Genomic DNA, 15,681 nt, shown 5'->3' on the forward strand with positions numbered 1-15,681 from the left:
GCTTCCCGGTTCCCCAGGGGAGGAGGCAGCCGCGAGCCCGGTGGGTGGGGGCGGAGATGGGGTCGGGGCAGGGAAAGGGGGAGGGGAGGGGGCAGAGATGGGGCAGAGATGGGGCAGGAGTGGGGAGGGGCGGGGGCGAGGGTGGGGAGGGCACCGGCCGAGAAGGTGCGGCGGCGCGGCGGTCGGGGCGGGGCGATCCAGGAGCCACACCCTGAAACTACCTGCGCGCGACAGGAAGGGCCGGGCAGAGCCTAGGCGGCCGGAGCGCTGGGCCTGCGATCTGAACGAGGCCAGTCCCGCGCCCCGGCCCCGGCCCCCCGGCGATGGCTAGAGCCCCACGGCCTCCGGGACCATGAAGAGCGAGCGGGCGCGCAGGGGCGCAGGCGGCTCCGGTGACCTCGGCGCTGGATTCAAGTACACCTCGCGGCCGGAGGTGGGCGGCGCGGGCGCCGTCGAGGCGGGACGCGCGGGGGGTCGGGGGGCTCCGAGGGGCGGCCGGGGGGCCAGGGAATCGGGGGGTGGGAATCGGGGGGTGTTTGGGCGCTGGGGGGACCAGGGGGACCGGGGAACCGGCAGCGCCGCGCTTGTCTCGGCCGAGGGAGCCGCTGCGCTGCCGGTTTGTGGCCGCGGCGCCGGCCCGACAGGTGGAATTTCCTGCTTGGCGGGTGCCTGGCGGGACCTTCGGCTCAGCCCCGCGGTCCCCTCCCCCGGCCCTCTCCCCGACCCCAACCCCGGGCAGTTCCCTGGCCTGGAAGTGGGCTCGTCTCGGCACCTGGTTATCTCCGCGCTGTCCCTGCGCCTCGGTAAGGAAGCCGCGGCGCAGGCTGTGAGCGGGGCTTTGGGCCGGGGAGGGAAGTTTCCAGGCGGCTCTGGCGTTCTGGAATCCTTGGTCTCTGCGGGAATTTGCTCTTGTCTTGCTGGTCAGAAGACATCTGAGCCCCGCCTGGCAGAGGGCAATCGGGAGCCCGGAACTTCGGTTGCCATAGAACCTGGAGTTTAGGACTCCAGGGTGGGGCTTGGTTGGTCTTCTCGGAAGGCGGATGGAGGCCTTTGGGAAGGAAGTGGGAACCTGTGTCTGTAACCTGTGTCTTGAACCTGTTGGAGACCCTGAAGCAGGGAGCTCTCGTTTGGCGGAAAGAATCTTTGTTGCTGTTGTTCAGTCGCTCAGCCCTGTCCCGCTCAGTCGTGTCTGACTGTTTGCGACCCCATGCACTGCAGGTCGCCAGGCTTCCCTGTCCTTCACCATCTCCTGGAGTTTGCTCAAACTCATGTCCATTGGATTGGTGATGTCATCCAACCATCTCATCCTCTGTCGCCCCCTCTTCTCCTTCTGCCTTCAATCTTTGCCAGCCTCAGGGGCTTTTCTAATGAGTTGGGAACTTGAAAACATTAAATCTTACCACAGAGAGTGGAAATGGATTGTTAGTTTCTTAACTGATGGCAGTAAAAGGGCACCCTAGGTGGCAGTGCCCAGGCAGGACTGGCAGCCAGGCCTCCACCTCCTTGTAGTGGGGCCCCCAGCATCCCCTGCACACCAGGTCACCAGCACTGAGGGCTGCTGAGACGTGGGAGCTGTTTGGGGCTCTGCAAACATGGGCCGGTCCTCCTCTCTCCCGAGATCCTGGGGCCAGTGAGCTCCTCTACTGGCCCGCACTCCGTGGTTGGGCCCACATCGGGCCTGATTTGGGAGGTCTCACGGACCAATCCGTTTCTCCAGTGGCGTGTAGACTGAGGGAGCTTGCCAAAGACTAGATTCTGGGTCTGCCCTGGTGCCCTGAGCCACCAATCACAACTGAGGTGGGCACTCTTTTCTCCACTTGTCCACCCTGTGCGGGAGGAAGCAGGACTCAGCACCCAGTCTGGAGGCTGGGGTCTGTGGCCAGTTGTCTGTGCTGCTGGCGGCAGATGTTTCCTTCCCGTAATTCCCGTGTTTGCGAATCCCTGATAATTGCCTGTTAGAGGAGCTCTAGAGTCCTGCCTTCTCAGCAGAGAGCCCGCTGTCTGGTGGTGTTATTTCAGGACTGTTTTTCTTCCCTCCTTCTTCCTCACTTCCCTTTCAGGGACCCTCTCCAGCCGACACTGCCCACATGCCACACTGGCCTTTGAGCTCCCATGGCCACCCGTCAGCCCTCACTTCCTTCCCCTTTGGTCCCTCCTCATTTCTCACCTTCCGTGAAGCTCATCATTCTCCACGCCAGTTCTGCCATTTTCTCCCACGTGGATCACTGCATCTCTCCTCCTGCCAAGCTCCTTGGAACCAGCAGTATGGTGTCCTGGTCTTGGGCTGGGCGCTCAAAGACAAATAAGATCTGGTTATTTCCCTGGAGGCCCTTATGCTCTTGAGAGCCATGCTAAGAGATGTGCATGAAAATTAGACATGACTCTGGGCTCCCCTGGTGGCTCAGACAGCAAAGAATCTGCCTACAATGCAGGAAACCCAGGTTCAATCCCTGGGATGGGAAGATCCTTTGGAGAAGGAAATGACTGCCCACTCCAGTATTCTTGCCCAGCGAATCCCATGGACAGAGGAGCCTGGTGGACTATAGTCCATGGAGTCGCAAAGAGTCAGACATGACTGAGCGGTTGTTTAACACAGTCCTGAAGGAAGTAGCTTGCTGTGCCCAAAGCTCATTTCAGTTTCTCCAGGAAGTCTCCCCTTGTGCCTTCCTGCTTCATGCTTCCCCAGCTCTCTCACACTCTGATCACCCTGCCATGTTTGCAGCCAGGGTCTGCGGACTCTGCCTCGGCTGTCTTCTGACCAGGAGCGTAGCCGCTGCCCCTGGGTTTGTCCTCTGCGTTAGCAGAGCCAGTCTGGGTCACGCTGAGTCCCTAAGAAGCACTGTTGCTTTTGCGTTCCTTTCTCCTGGCCACTTCCATCCCTTCATGGCAGGAGAAAGGTTCTGTTTGGTGATGCTCGGATCTGGCTGCCTCCTTCCCAAGGCTGATGACTGTGGCCCCAGCGCCCTCCACCTGATCCTATTACTATTCAGTGGGAGGTGGCCATCTATGTGTTCCCCAGTGTTTGCAGAGACCTGATGTACATGTCCTGTCTTGGGACCATGAGCCCAGCCTACATGCGAGTAGGGGCACGGATGTCAGTCATCATGGACACTGACGGTAACTGGGAAGCCTGCCTCACTGACTGTCTTGGCCCCAGTCGAACCTTAGATGGTGGTCAGGCAGCTGCTTGGAAGGAGTCCTTGGTTCTTTCTCAAGTCGGTGTTGCCCGGGTGAGACTCAGTGTCCCCTCGGCATGCGGAGACCAGGATTAGGAGAGCAGATTTGGTGGGGTCAAAATCAGATGTCTCAGGGGCCAGGCTCTGCAGCTCTGGCTATTCTCAGGGTCTCCTCTCTTTGTTAGTTGGTCATCCACATGACAGATAGTTATTGGGGGCCCGTCGACAGAGCAAGTGTCCTGAGGGAGAGCCCAGCCACACAGTCTCTGCCTTCAGGGACCGCCCAGTAGGGTGTAGCGCTGTTATTGTTTCAGTTGCTGACTTGTGTCTGATTCTGCGATTCCACGGACTGCAGCACACCAGGCTCCTCTGTCATTCACTGTGTGCCAGAGTTTGCTCAAACTCATGTCCATTGAGTCAGTGATGCCATAGTGTAGCATAGAGATATTTGATTCTTCATGGTAAGAACTGGGTTCTGGAGAAGCTGGGGGGCCACTTAGGAGGGGTGTCTGACCCAGGCTTGAAGGACCAGGGTAGGTGAATTATAGCCAGAGCCACCTGTGACGTGGTGACAGCAATATTTAATGTGGAGCCAAGACCTGATGCCACTGCTTTCCCTCCAGGTGATCTCAAAGATGTTACCTAATCTTTCTATGCTTCAGTTTCTATGTTATAAGAATGATATGTATGTTACAGGCTTGTTGCACAGATTAAAAGGGGTAATTTACATGCAAGCCTTTTATAAGGTTCAGCCTGGTGTACAGGTTTGTGGCCTGTCTCTGGAACACAGGGAATGTCCCCCCAGTGATGGAGACCCTCTTCCAGTCTTTATTTCTCCTCCCTTTACTTGGCTTCTATGAACAAGGTCCTCCTGGGAAGGGGAAATGGTGCTGAGACTGGCTACTCGACCCTTTCTGCCTCCTACCACACAAAACAGAACTGTAAGCACTTCCTTCTTTCTCGGTTCTGTGCTGGCCCCTCCGGAAGGGGAAGGCCCTGTGCTGAGAAGTGTGTGCGGTGGGGGGTTGGCGGGGTACTGAGACCTGGGTGCTGTGAATGGACAGGAAGCCTGTGTTCCTCAGCTCTTACCCAGCCTTCCCTCCACCTCGGTCCTGGGAAGACCTGGAAATCCATGGCCTTCATTCAGAACACGGGAAAACTGAGGGTAAGAGAAGATGACACTAGCTTGACAGCTGCCCAAGGAAGAAGGCTGTGTCGCCTGCAAACCCCTGGGAGTCGCCATGAGCTGGTTCCTTGGTGGGGGTGCATCTCATCACAGCCCCCTTCCTCCACCTCTCGTGGCCAGCTGTGGTCTGTGGCTGCCATGGTTCTGGAGTTCCTCTGGTGCCATCTCCTTCTCTGGCCTGTGGTTCTGCCCAGGCTATTGGCTCATGTCTCCTAAAAGAGAAAGTCTGTTCTTAGAAAAGTGGTGAGTGTGACAAGCCCCCAAGGAGCCCAAGTCCCAAAGATGTGGCTTCTGGCCACATGCATGCTGCTGGAGTGTTCAGAATGCTAATCATTGCCGAGTTTATTGAGCATGGACCATGTATTATACCTCTTAGCATCAGTACTATTATTATCCTTTTACAAGTGAAGGAAGTGGAGCGCAGAGAGGCTAAGTAACTTGCCTAAGGTCACAGAGCGAAACAATGGTGAGATCAGGATTTGAACCCAAGCCAGACTGGCTTTGCTGTATTCCACTTGGACTGCCTTAGTGAAATACAGGGCTAGTAGCCCAGTGGGCTCAGAAAGGGATGAAGCACTAAGGGTGAGGGCTGATTTGATTTGGTAAGAAAATGGATTTTTCTTCTTGGGACTTTCTGGGACTGAACACATTTATAATAACCATTTGGTAGTACAGGAAGGATCACTGGGAACTTCTGAGAGGCTCATGGAACTCTCACCCGGGCTGGCAGTGGTGAGAAGAGTGTTTGGGGTTTGCTCAATGTTTGTGGGCAGTATTTGCCCTTTTTTCTTTGCTAAGAACTTTTCTAGAAGCAGATTCCTACTGAGAATTCCATCTTGGAAGCTCACGTTTTCAGAATTTGCTTGTTCTTCTACGCTTAGCAACAGAATTTAGAACCCTTGCGATGGTTGACTAACGGCTCAGAATCTTGGATCCATTGTTCTCGTAAGTTGGTGGTGATGGTGGTGAACGGTGAAGAAGAATAGGATGACAGTCATTACTACCCATCACTAAATACGAACACTTTGGTTTATTCTTTCTTATCCTCACAGCAACCATAGGAGAAAAATGCCTAATTTATAGATGACCATGTGTATTCAGTTGCTCAGTCGTGTCTAATTCTTTGTGACCCCATGGACTGTAGCCCACCAGGCTCCTCTGTCCATGGGAGTCTCCAAGGAAGAATATTGGAGTGGATTGCCATCTCCTCCTCCAGGGGATCTTCCCCACCAGGGATCAAATCTGTGTGTCTTGTGTCTCCTGCCTTGGGAGGTGAATTGTTGTGAATTGTTTACCACTGCGCCACCTGGGAAGCCCCTACAGATGACAGTACTGAGATTCAAAAGGTTTTCATAATGGCCCAGTCCCAAAGAAAGGCAATGCCAAAGAATGTTCAAACTACCGCACAATTGCAATCATCTCACATGCTAGCAAAGTAATGCTCAAAATTCTCCAAGCCAGGCTTCAATAGTACGTGAAGTGTGAACTTCTGAATGTTCAAGCTGGTTTTAGAAAAGGCAGAGGAACCAGAGATCAAATTGCCAACATCTGCTGGATCATTGAAAAAGCAAGAAAGTTCCAGGAAAACATCTACTTCTGCTTTATTGATTGTGCCAAAGCCTTTGATTGTGTAGATCACAACAAACTGTGAAAAATTCTTCAAGAGATGGGAATACCAGACCACCTTTCCTGCCTCCTGAGAAATTTGTATGCAACTCACAAAGCAACAGTTAGAACCGGACATGGAACAGACTGGTTCCCAATTAGGAAAGGAGTAAGTCAAGGCTGTATATTGTCACCCTGCATATTTAACTTATATACAGAGTACATCATGCGAAATGCTGGGCTAGATGACGCCCATGTTCGAATCAAGATTGCCAGGAGAAATATCAACCTCAGATGTGCAGATGATACCACTCTAATGGCAGAAAGTGAAGAGGAACTAAAGAACCTCTTGATGAAGGTGAAAGAGGAGAGTGAAAAAGCTGACTTAAAACTCAACATTCAAAAACCGAAGATCATGGCATCCAGTCCTATCAAACAGATGGGGAAACAATGGAAACAGTGAGACACTATTTTTGGGGGCTCCAGAATCACTGCAGCCATGGTGACTGCAGCCATGAATTTAAAAAACACTTGCTCCTTGGAAGAAAAGCTATGACCAACCTAGAAAGCATATTAAAAAGCAGAGATATTACTTTGCCGACAAAGGTCTGTCTAGTCAAAGCTATGGTTTTTCTAGTAGTCATGTATGGATGTGAGAGTTGGACTGTAAAGAAAGCTGAGTGCTGAAGAATTGATACCTTTGAACTGTGGTGTTGGAGAAGACTCTTGAGAGTCCTTTGGACTGCAAGGTGATCCAGCCAGTCCATCCTAAAGGAACTCAGTCCTGAATGTTCATTGGAAGGACTGATGCTGAAGCTGAAACTCCAATACTTTGGCCACCTGACGGAAAGAACTGACTCATTGGAAAAGACTCTGATGCTGGGCAAGATTGAAGGCAGGAGGAGAAGGGGATGACAGAGGATAAGATGGTTGGATGGCATCCCCGACTCAATGGACATGAGTTTGAGCAAGCTCCAGGAGTTGGTGATGGACAGGGAAGCCTGGCGTGCTGCAGTCCATGGAGTCACCAAGAGTCGGACATGACTGAGTGACAGAACTGAACTGAATGGAATGGCTGAAAGGCAGTTAGAGGCAGAGTGAGAGTTCAAACCTAGATCTGTGCGACTTCAAAGTCTACGGCCTTAACCGCAAAGCCATTGTACAGTTGTATTCCAAAGGGTGGGTGATTGACGCACATCCCCAGCAAAGCCCTGGGACACGTGGTTGGACAGAGTCCTGAGCCCCAGGCGCCAACATGGGTCCACTGCCGACCTCTCACACCACACCTGACTGGTTTCTCCTTTGTTGAGGTTGGTAAACCTCACCTGGTAAACCAGGAGACCGACTGGAGATGATGCTGAAAAATGTAGCTTTTGTTTAGGATATGCATGGTTAAAAATCATTATGGGAATTAAAAAAAAAATTTTTTTTAATTTATTTATTTTTGGCTGTGCTGGGTCTTCGTTGCTGTGCGGGCTTTTCTCTAGTTGCGGTGAGGGGGGGGCTCCTCTTCGTTGCGGTGCATGGATTTCTCATTGCGGTGGCTTCTCTTGTGTGGAGCTCAAGGGCACGTGGGCTTCAGTCGTTTCGACTCCCCGGCTTAGAGCACAGGCTCAGTAGTTGTGGTGCAAGGTCTTAGTTGCTCTGCTGCATGTGGGATCTTCCCTGACCAGGGGTCAAGCCCTGCACTGGCAGGCTGATTCTATACCACTGAGCCGCCAGGGAAGCCCATAATGGGAATTTTAAAATAGAAGAACTTCACCTGCCAGAGGAAACAAATCAGGTTGTTTATGGTTTGCATGCTCTGTGCGGTCTGTGCCATGTACAGGGGTTTACCTAGTGTGTGGTTGTATATGTGCAGTGTATGTTCTGGAAGGCGTCTCAGCCTCCTGTCTGCTGGGCACAGTGGAGGACTGCAGGCTGGAGGAACGGGTGTCTCGCTGCACAGCTGTGCCCAAGAGGGTGCCCTCACGCACCCAAGTCGCTCAGGGCGGTGGCCTTGGGGCTGCCCCTGCGTCCTTCCTGTGTCGTTTCTTATATCGAAACAGCTCTGACGTGATCTTGGAGAAATCGTCTCTGTCGGTGGCATCCTACCGGGAGGGAAAGGCCGACACCTGGGATGACTTAATCATGAGTCAGAAGGCCCTGGGCTGCCTGCTGGAGAGGCCATGCAGAATAGCACTCTGTCCGGCTTCGCTGAGAGCGAGCACACCACCCTGACTGCAGACGCCAAGCCTTCAGCCTCCCACGGCTGGGACCGAAGGAGTCCAAGGAGGCAGCAGGGCGTCACGGCAGACCCAGAGTTTTGAGTTGACGAAGCCAGGCCTGTAATGTGTCTCCCTAAAATGTCAAGTAAATCTCCCCACTCCCCAGCTTTTTTACTTGGTCATACTTTAAACAATTATTTTCATATTTTATTTATTTTTGGCCATACCGCACGGCTTGTGGGATCTTAGTACCCTGACCAGGGGTTGAACCCAGGCCCTCAGCAGTGAAAGCGTGCAGTCCTAACTGCTGGACCACCAGGGAATTCTCTAGAGAGGCTTTTTAATATCTTGGTATTGCCTGTGTATATTTTCTATTAAAAAGTTGCTTTCTTTTTTCTGATTATTGAAATTAGGAAATGACGTTTATTTATTTTTGGCTGTGCGGGTTTTCTCTAGTTGTGGTGAGCAGGGGCTACTCTTCTTGCGGTGTGCAGACTTCTCATTGCGGTGGCTTCTCTTGTTGCAGAACACGGGCTCTAGGGTGAGTGGGATTCAGTAGCACACGTGGGCTCAGTAGTTGTGAACCACAGGGTTAGTTGCTCCACTGCATGTGGGATCTTCCCGGACCAGGGACTGAACCCGTGGATGAAACCTGTGTCTCCTTCATTGGCAGGCAGTTTCTTAACCACTGGACCACCAGGGGCGCCTCAGGACTTTTTTTTAAACTTGAACAATGTAGAAATATACACAGTGAAATTCCTCTGAAATTCTCTCCCCCAGGTTTCATAATCCCTATAGTTTGATTTCTATTCTCCCGGTCTTTTATGCATGAACCAATACTTTTATGCATATTAATATATATGTGTACATGTATTCTTTCCCAAATGGAATCATAATGTTCTTCCTGTTCTGCAGCTAAAGGCATGGTTGTAATGAACTAATTCATCACACATTCATTACAGATCTTTATGCATGCTGGGATTGTGGAACAAGACAGGGCTCCCTCCCGCTCCCCACCTCCATCCTTAAGGAGCAGGTGGTTGACCTTGAGCGCGGACCAACTGCCCCTGGAGCTGTGCTTGGAACGCTGGGGAGACCAGAAGGGGCAGGGCTTTCCTGGGGAGCGTCTCAGAGGAGGCACCTAAGCGGGAGTTTGGAAGGGTGGGAAGGGCCCAGCACTGACTTTGTTTTTCTTCAGTTAACATTGTATTTTAGAGAGTTGTTTCCTACTCTTTGAAAAACTATTCTTGATTGCTGTGTAAAGTTTCATCCAGTGGATGTGTCATTCTGTATTGTTATTTTATTTGTGGTATTTATGTGTGCTAATTGCCTGTGTTATGGAACAATGAATGGAAACAGAGCCAAGGGGCTAGCGGAAGAAATTGACCAACAGCCCTGACCCATTTGAATTCTGCTGCTGAATTCTGGGTTCCAGGTCTTAACGGGAACATTGCTCCTGTGAAGTGGCACCAGATGACCAGAGGTTTAAACAGTTTGAATGGTTGGTTGAGTTGAGCATTTGAGCTGGACAAAGAGCAGACCCAGAGGAGTGTTTCTGTAGCTGCTTGGAGCTGGAGGAGCTGGGAGGAATCAGGCTGGTTCTATTGCAATGCTAATATGCTGGGCTATTGTGATGCCGAGTGCCCTGGGGGAAGGGAGAACTTTGTAATGCTGGCCCTAGCCGAAAAAGCTATTTTCCCCAGAAAGGGTGGCCCCCGGGGGATGGGACCGGACATGGATCCGGAGTTCTCTCCTCGCTCTGTCCTTGCACGGGTTGTAGTCGTGGACTGGGGCCTCTCTCTGGTGATGGGACTTTCTTGTTTGCATATTCAGTGCTTTCTCCCAAACTGCCAGATTTGTAGTTGAGCTAATGTTCCTGGCCCTGGAAAAGGAAATGACAACCCGCTCCGGCATTCGTGCCTGGAGAATACCACGGACAGAGGAGCCTGGCGGGCTGCAGTCCATAGGGTTGCAAACAGTCGGAAACGACTGAGCAACTAACACTTTCCCACTTTCACTTTTCTAACATTCCTGGGGCCTTCCTGGTGGCTCAGATGGTAAAGAATTTGCCTGTAATGCAGGAGACTCGTGTTCAATCCCTGCATCAGGAAGATTCCCTGGAGAAGGAAATGTCAGCCCACTCCAGTATTCTTGCCTGGAGAATCCCACGGACAGAGGAGTCTGGTGGGTTACAGTCCCTGGGGTCGAATCCACGCCTGCTGCGCTGAAAGCGAGGAGTCTTAACCACTGGACTGCCAGGGAAGTCTTGGTTCAGAATCCTGACTGTTGGTACACAGACATATACATACACAGACATACACCAGTGATAAAATCTTATGGAACTTATTATAATGAGTACAAGTAAAATGGGAAAGCTGAATCAGATCTGTGGGTTATAACCGTGTCGTAGTGTTATAGTCTTATGAGATGTTACCGTTGAGGGAGACTGGGTGAAGCGTACAAGGGATCTTGGTATTATTTCTTACGACTGCATTTGAATTTACAGTGATCTCAACAAAAGTGTTAACGACTAAAAAAGCACTATCCCATGAAACTGGAATGTGGGCTCAGTGAGAAAAAAGAAGAAAGATGAAAAGAAATTACACATTGCTGCTTTAACCTCAGTCTTCAGTTTCTCCTTCGTTAGCTTCTTAGTCTTGTTAGTTTCTTGGTTTCTTGTTCAGTTTCTTTCTGGTTCAGCTTCTGGGGCAATGTGCCTGGTTATGCCCCTGCAGGCAGATACTTCTGCTCCCGGTCAGGTGACAGGAGAAAGGTGGATGTGGCTGGGCCCGGAAGAGGGTTTCTGACCAAAAAGGACACAGTGAGGGCAAAGTTTGTGGGATCAAAGAGACTGGCTGTATTGAGGGGTGCTGCTCTGTTATGAATCTTGGAGCCCATCTGAGATAGAATTCTCTGCTTAGAATAACAAAGGAGGGGGAGCATTTAAATGAGGACTGGGAGAGGAAGAGACCAGGAGGGTCTAAAGTTAGATGCTGAAGGTATAGCACGTGACGGGGTGGCTGACACCAGAGAGCTTGGCGAGCTGTCAGCTGATCCCTGGGGTGTAGAGTGAGCTTTCTCTCCCGTTCCCGGAGAGTGGAGACAAGTCTGGAAAGTTCCTTGGGCCTTGGAACCTGTCTTGGGTAAGCTACTTAATTCTGGCTGTGAAGAACGAAGTCCTTCAGTCAGTCTGTCAGTCAGGTTCTAACCCTGGGCAAAGTCAAGGGTAGAGGGTGTGGGGGAGAGAAGCAGTAGAAAGAGGAAACTGGGGTGCCTGACCTCTCAGGACTGCCTGTCTGCCCGCTGTGCCCTGGGGATATCATTGATGCCAAGGGTCTAAGGGAGGAGAGGTCCCAGGGACAAAGACTGTGGACTGAGGTGGTCCACAGACACTTCCTGGAGCGGCTGGGCCCTGGCTTTGTCCTCGGGGACACATTGGGCTTCGGAAGTGGTGATGTGAGCCGAGCCTTTCACAGTGGTGGGGTGGGCACCAACCTACTTCCTCACTGGTCTGGGGGCCGCCTGGCTGAGGACTAGGTTAACACGCCCAGACCAGTATTGGAGGGGTAGAAATCCACCCACCTCGACCGCTCGTAGAAGAAAGAAGAGGCTTGTATCTGCCGAGTCTGGTTGCAGGTGTGTGTGGTCCTGGTGCCACAGTGGTGTGGCCAGCCGGGGCCCTGGGCAGTGCCAGGAATGGGGAGGGGATACAGGCGTGAAACCTGCAGGAGCTGGATGGTGACTGGCAGAGAATCACCAGGTCCTGTGCCCGCAGTGCCCACGGTCGGCTGAGTTAGACTCTGGGAACTTTCTGTCCAGCTCTGACCAGGTGTACGGAGTTTAGGTTTATTTCCTCCAGTGGGAGCCGTTGGCTCTGAGTCAGCTTTCTGTTCTCCTGGATGCCGTGGGGTCACAGATCTGCAGGTAATTCTGGATCCTCTGTAGGGCCCCGCCGCCTCACCCATTTCCTGGCAGGTCAGCAGCTGAGAAAAGTGACCAGGTTGAAAGGGCAGGGTCAGAGGGTCAAGCAACAAGAAGGCAGAGGACTCAGGGAGTCCATCTGCTGCTGACGAGCCTCGGCTGGCAGTGTGTGTCTGCTGGCAGCCTCCGGGACTTCTGGGTGCTACTCATAAGCTGTTGTGGGAGGGCCCTGAGCTTGGGCGCCAAGTCCAGCCCCTCTTGCAGGTACCTTGCATCCCAGGCGATTGCTTAAAATAGGCCGACTGAAACTGACATGACCCAGCTGGCGGGCTCCTCTCACTGAGAGGGGAGGTGGGTGGGCCCGGCCAGCAGCCTCCGGGAAAGGATAGGTGGCCTGGCAGGTACTCTCCAGATCCATTTCCTGAGAATGACCTGGGATGCGGGGTAAGCTTGCAGATCCTGGGGTGGTGCCCCTGCTCCGCAGCATCGGAACCTCCCAGGAGAGGGACCAGGGGATCTGGATGCTGGGCAAGCACTATGCTCCTTTTGCTGGTGTGTTTTAATCATTCTTTTTCACACCAGGCAAGTCTGGGAAATGCTGGGGTGGTGCGATTGAGGGGAGCCTCCTGTTCCTTGAGAATCTGCCTTCTTTGGGAAATCAGTTGCCCCAGGGCTGGTGAGTGAGTGGATTCCAACATGGGTGTCTTTTCCCTTCTCCTTTGTTGCTTCAGTCATCCTGTGATGAGCGGATCAAGTGTCCTCTCTGTGCTGGTCATTGTGCGGGGCCGGGACTGCAGTGACCGTAGAGTGAGTGAAGTCCCTTCCCTTGAGAGCCTGCATGTCGGCTGCTTTCTACTTATAGCCGCTTGAATTTTTTTTTTGATGGGTGCTGGTTTTTTAAGATTTATTTATTTATTTTTTGGCTGTGCTGGGTCTTCGTTGCTGCGCCTGGGTTTTTTCTACTTGCAGAGAGCGGGGACTACTCTAGTTGAGGTGCACGGGCTTCTCATTGCAGTGGCTTCTCTGTTCACAGGCTCTAGGGCATGTGGGCTTCAGTAGTTATGGGCTCGTGGGCTCTAGAGCTTGGGTTCAGGAGTTGTGGCATTCAGGCTTAGCTGCCCGATATGGGATCTTCTCGGACCAGGGATCAAACCAGTATGCCTTGCATTGCAAAGTGGATTCTTATCCACTGGACCACCAGGTAAGCCCATGCTGCTGATTAAACTGGAGAGAGCCCATCTAAGTAGGGCCCCTCCTGCCTGGAGACAGGGTCCCTTCATAACTAGCAACTTGAAGAAGGGGCCTTTCTCCAGGTTCACCCCTGGTATCTCAGTGCCATGCATTGTACTGTGCTCAGTATCTCCCAGGGTGACAAATACAGTGTTAGGTTTTGGAATTAACTCCTTGCTGTGTCGTCTCTGGTAGCCTTGAGCCATGCTGAGTTGCTAGGGATTCTGGCCAGGATCTAACTTGACCTGGCATTGGGGAGTGGCCAAGAGAGTTATGCTGGCTTTGTCTTTTCCTCTTGAAAATAAAGGCATCTTCAAAGTTGCACGAGATGGACCCTCACCTTGGGAAATGATTGCAGGCATGCACACCATGCTTTCTTGTTTGAACCATGTCACGGATATTTTCTGGTTCTCATCATGGAATTGACATCCATCTGGGGCTTCCCTGGTGGTCTAGTTGTTAAGAATCCATGTGCCAATGCTGGGGACACAGGTTCGATCCCTGGTCTGGGAAGATCCTACATGTTGCAGAGCAGCTAACCTGTGTGCTACAACTACTGAGCCCATGCTCTAGAGCCGTGCACCGCCGCTAGAGAGTAGCCACCACCCTCCTCAACTTGAGAGAGCCTGTGTGCAATTAAGACCCAGAACAGTCAAAAATAAAGAAACAAATAACTCTTACAAAAGAATTGAAATCTATCCAACCTGGTGGGTATACTGAGTCACGGAACCTGTGACCAGCAGTTCACGGTGGAGCTGGGAGTGGCGCATGAAGCCAGCCACCCTGTCTAGCCTCAGGTCAGTGTCTGCAGCCAGTGACATCACTTCTGCCCCTTGATCTTGATCCTCAGCTGCAGGAGCACGTCATCAGGCATCACGTGAGGGCATTTCATGGCCCCTCCCAGGACTGCCCGAGACCTCTTAAGCCTCAGCTTCATCCGCTGCCTTCCCAACAGATCACACCCAACCTTGGCCAAATGAGGAACAGTCTTAAAAAGGAGAGCCTGGTGTGACTATTTATTTCTTCTCTGTCTGCTTTGACTGGAATCTCCTGTGGATTTTTGGGTCATTACTGTCCTTTCTGCTGTTTGTAAACACAAGCACTCACCAGTAGCTGTTCTCCCACAAGGACGGTAATGGGCTGCCAGCTGCAGCTGCTGGCTCTGGATCTGCTGGTCCCTGGAGCCGGTTGGAGAGCCGGCCTGGCGGGCGAGCAGTGGTGCCAGCCCATCCAGGGGCACTCGGGGAACTGGGCAAAGGGTGCTGTCCAGAGGAGGCTTCTGAGGCTGATTTGGACACAGTTTTGCTCGCTAAGCATGTAGCTTTTAGCTCTGGTGAGTCTGGTACTTAACAGGAGTAGGGTGGCCACAAGGGTCTGTTGTTCACTCAGTCGTGTCTAACTCTTTGCGACCCCATGAACTGTAGCCCTCCAGGCTCCTCTGTCCATGGGATTCTCCAGGCAAGAATACTGGAGTGGGTTGCCATTCCCTTCTCCAGGGGATCTTCCCTGATCCAGGAATCGAACCCACGTCTCCTGTACTGGCAGGAGGGTTCTTTACCACTGAGCCACCAGGGAAGCCCACAAGGATCTTTCCTATAGCATCAAATAAAATATGCCTTTTCCTTTTTACCTTCTATAAATTTGGTTTTGGGACAATCCCTGACTTTGGGGAGGATAGGCATCATTTGCACTGATGTGCTTTAAACCGGCAGGAAATAGGATATTCTCCAGGGCTTACATGTCTTTCCTCCTTGGTCTTTGGGTGGTACCCCCCTCCTCAATCCCTCCAAGAAGTCGGGTGGACAGGATGGTGATCTGATTTGCCCTGGTGTCCCGCTCCCTGGGTCATCCCTCCAGGAGCTTTGTGTGCACCTGTGAGTCCCTCCGTGTGCACCTATGATGTCTGTCTGTTCTCCAGGAAGTCATTCCTCACTCTCTTGTCTGAGCTGGCCTTGAGCCTCCAGGATCTGACTCAAGCCGGTTGGTGAGAAGAGGCTGTGAGAGTTGTGTGGCCTCTGTTTGTGGTAGGCCAGTACCTGCTTCACAGCACAGCACTGGGTTTTATGTGTGCACCTGCGAACGTGTTTACTTTATGAAAGAGAAAGGAGAGGCCCAGGTGGGCATGCACATCCTCCCGCTTCCATTGGCTCTTTGGCCTGTAGAGGTGGTCGCATGTAGGGAGAAGACTGTGTTTGCCGTTGAGCCTGAGCTGGTGGGAACTGCCTGCCTCCTATTTCCCTGGGGGCCTCCCGGTCCCACGCATCTGTAAAACCCCAGCCACAAGGGTTGGTGTGGCTTATCCCTCTTTGTTGTTTTACTGGCTTCACTCCCTTTGTGAAGGGAGACATCACTTTGC

General features: G+C 52.3%; 1 protein-coding gene across 3 annotated transcripts in view; it reads left to right on the top strand.

Annotated features, from left to right (window-relative positions):
- Positions 1 to 218: 218 nt before the first annotated feature.
- Positions 219 to 15,681, top strand: part of ST14 (ST14 transmembrane serine protease matriptase) — a 38,036-nt gene continuing 22,573 nt past the window's right edge. Inside the window, exon 1 of one of the 3 annotated variants that reach the window (XM_019955266.2) lies at positions 219 to 433. In XM_019955266.2, coding sequence (XP_019810825.2) covers positions 353 to 433 — 81 coding nt within the window. In that variant the 5' untranslated portion in view covers positions 219 to 352. Of the gene's footprint in view, positions 434 to 4,293; positions 4,342 to 12,821; positions 12,903 to 15,681 lie in introns of those variants that run through there. The other 2 variants (XM_070783127.1, XM_019955265.2) reach the window with 2 other exon arrangements.

This window comes from Bos indicus, chromosome 29, assembly GCF_029378745.1.
Source record: "Bos indicus isolate NIAB-ARS_2022 breed Sahiwal x Tharparkar chromosome 29, NIAB-ARS_B.indTharparkar_mat_pri_1.0, whole genome shotgun sequence".
Lineage (NCBI taxonomy): Eukaryota > Metazoa > Chordata > Mammalia > Artiodactyla > Bovidae > Bos > Bos indicus.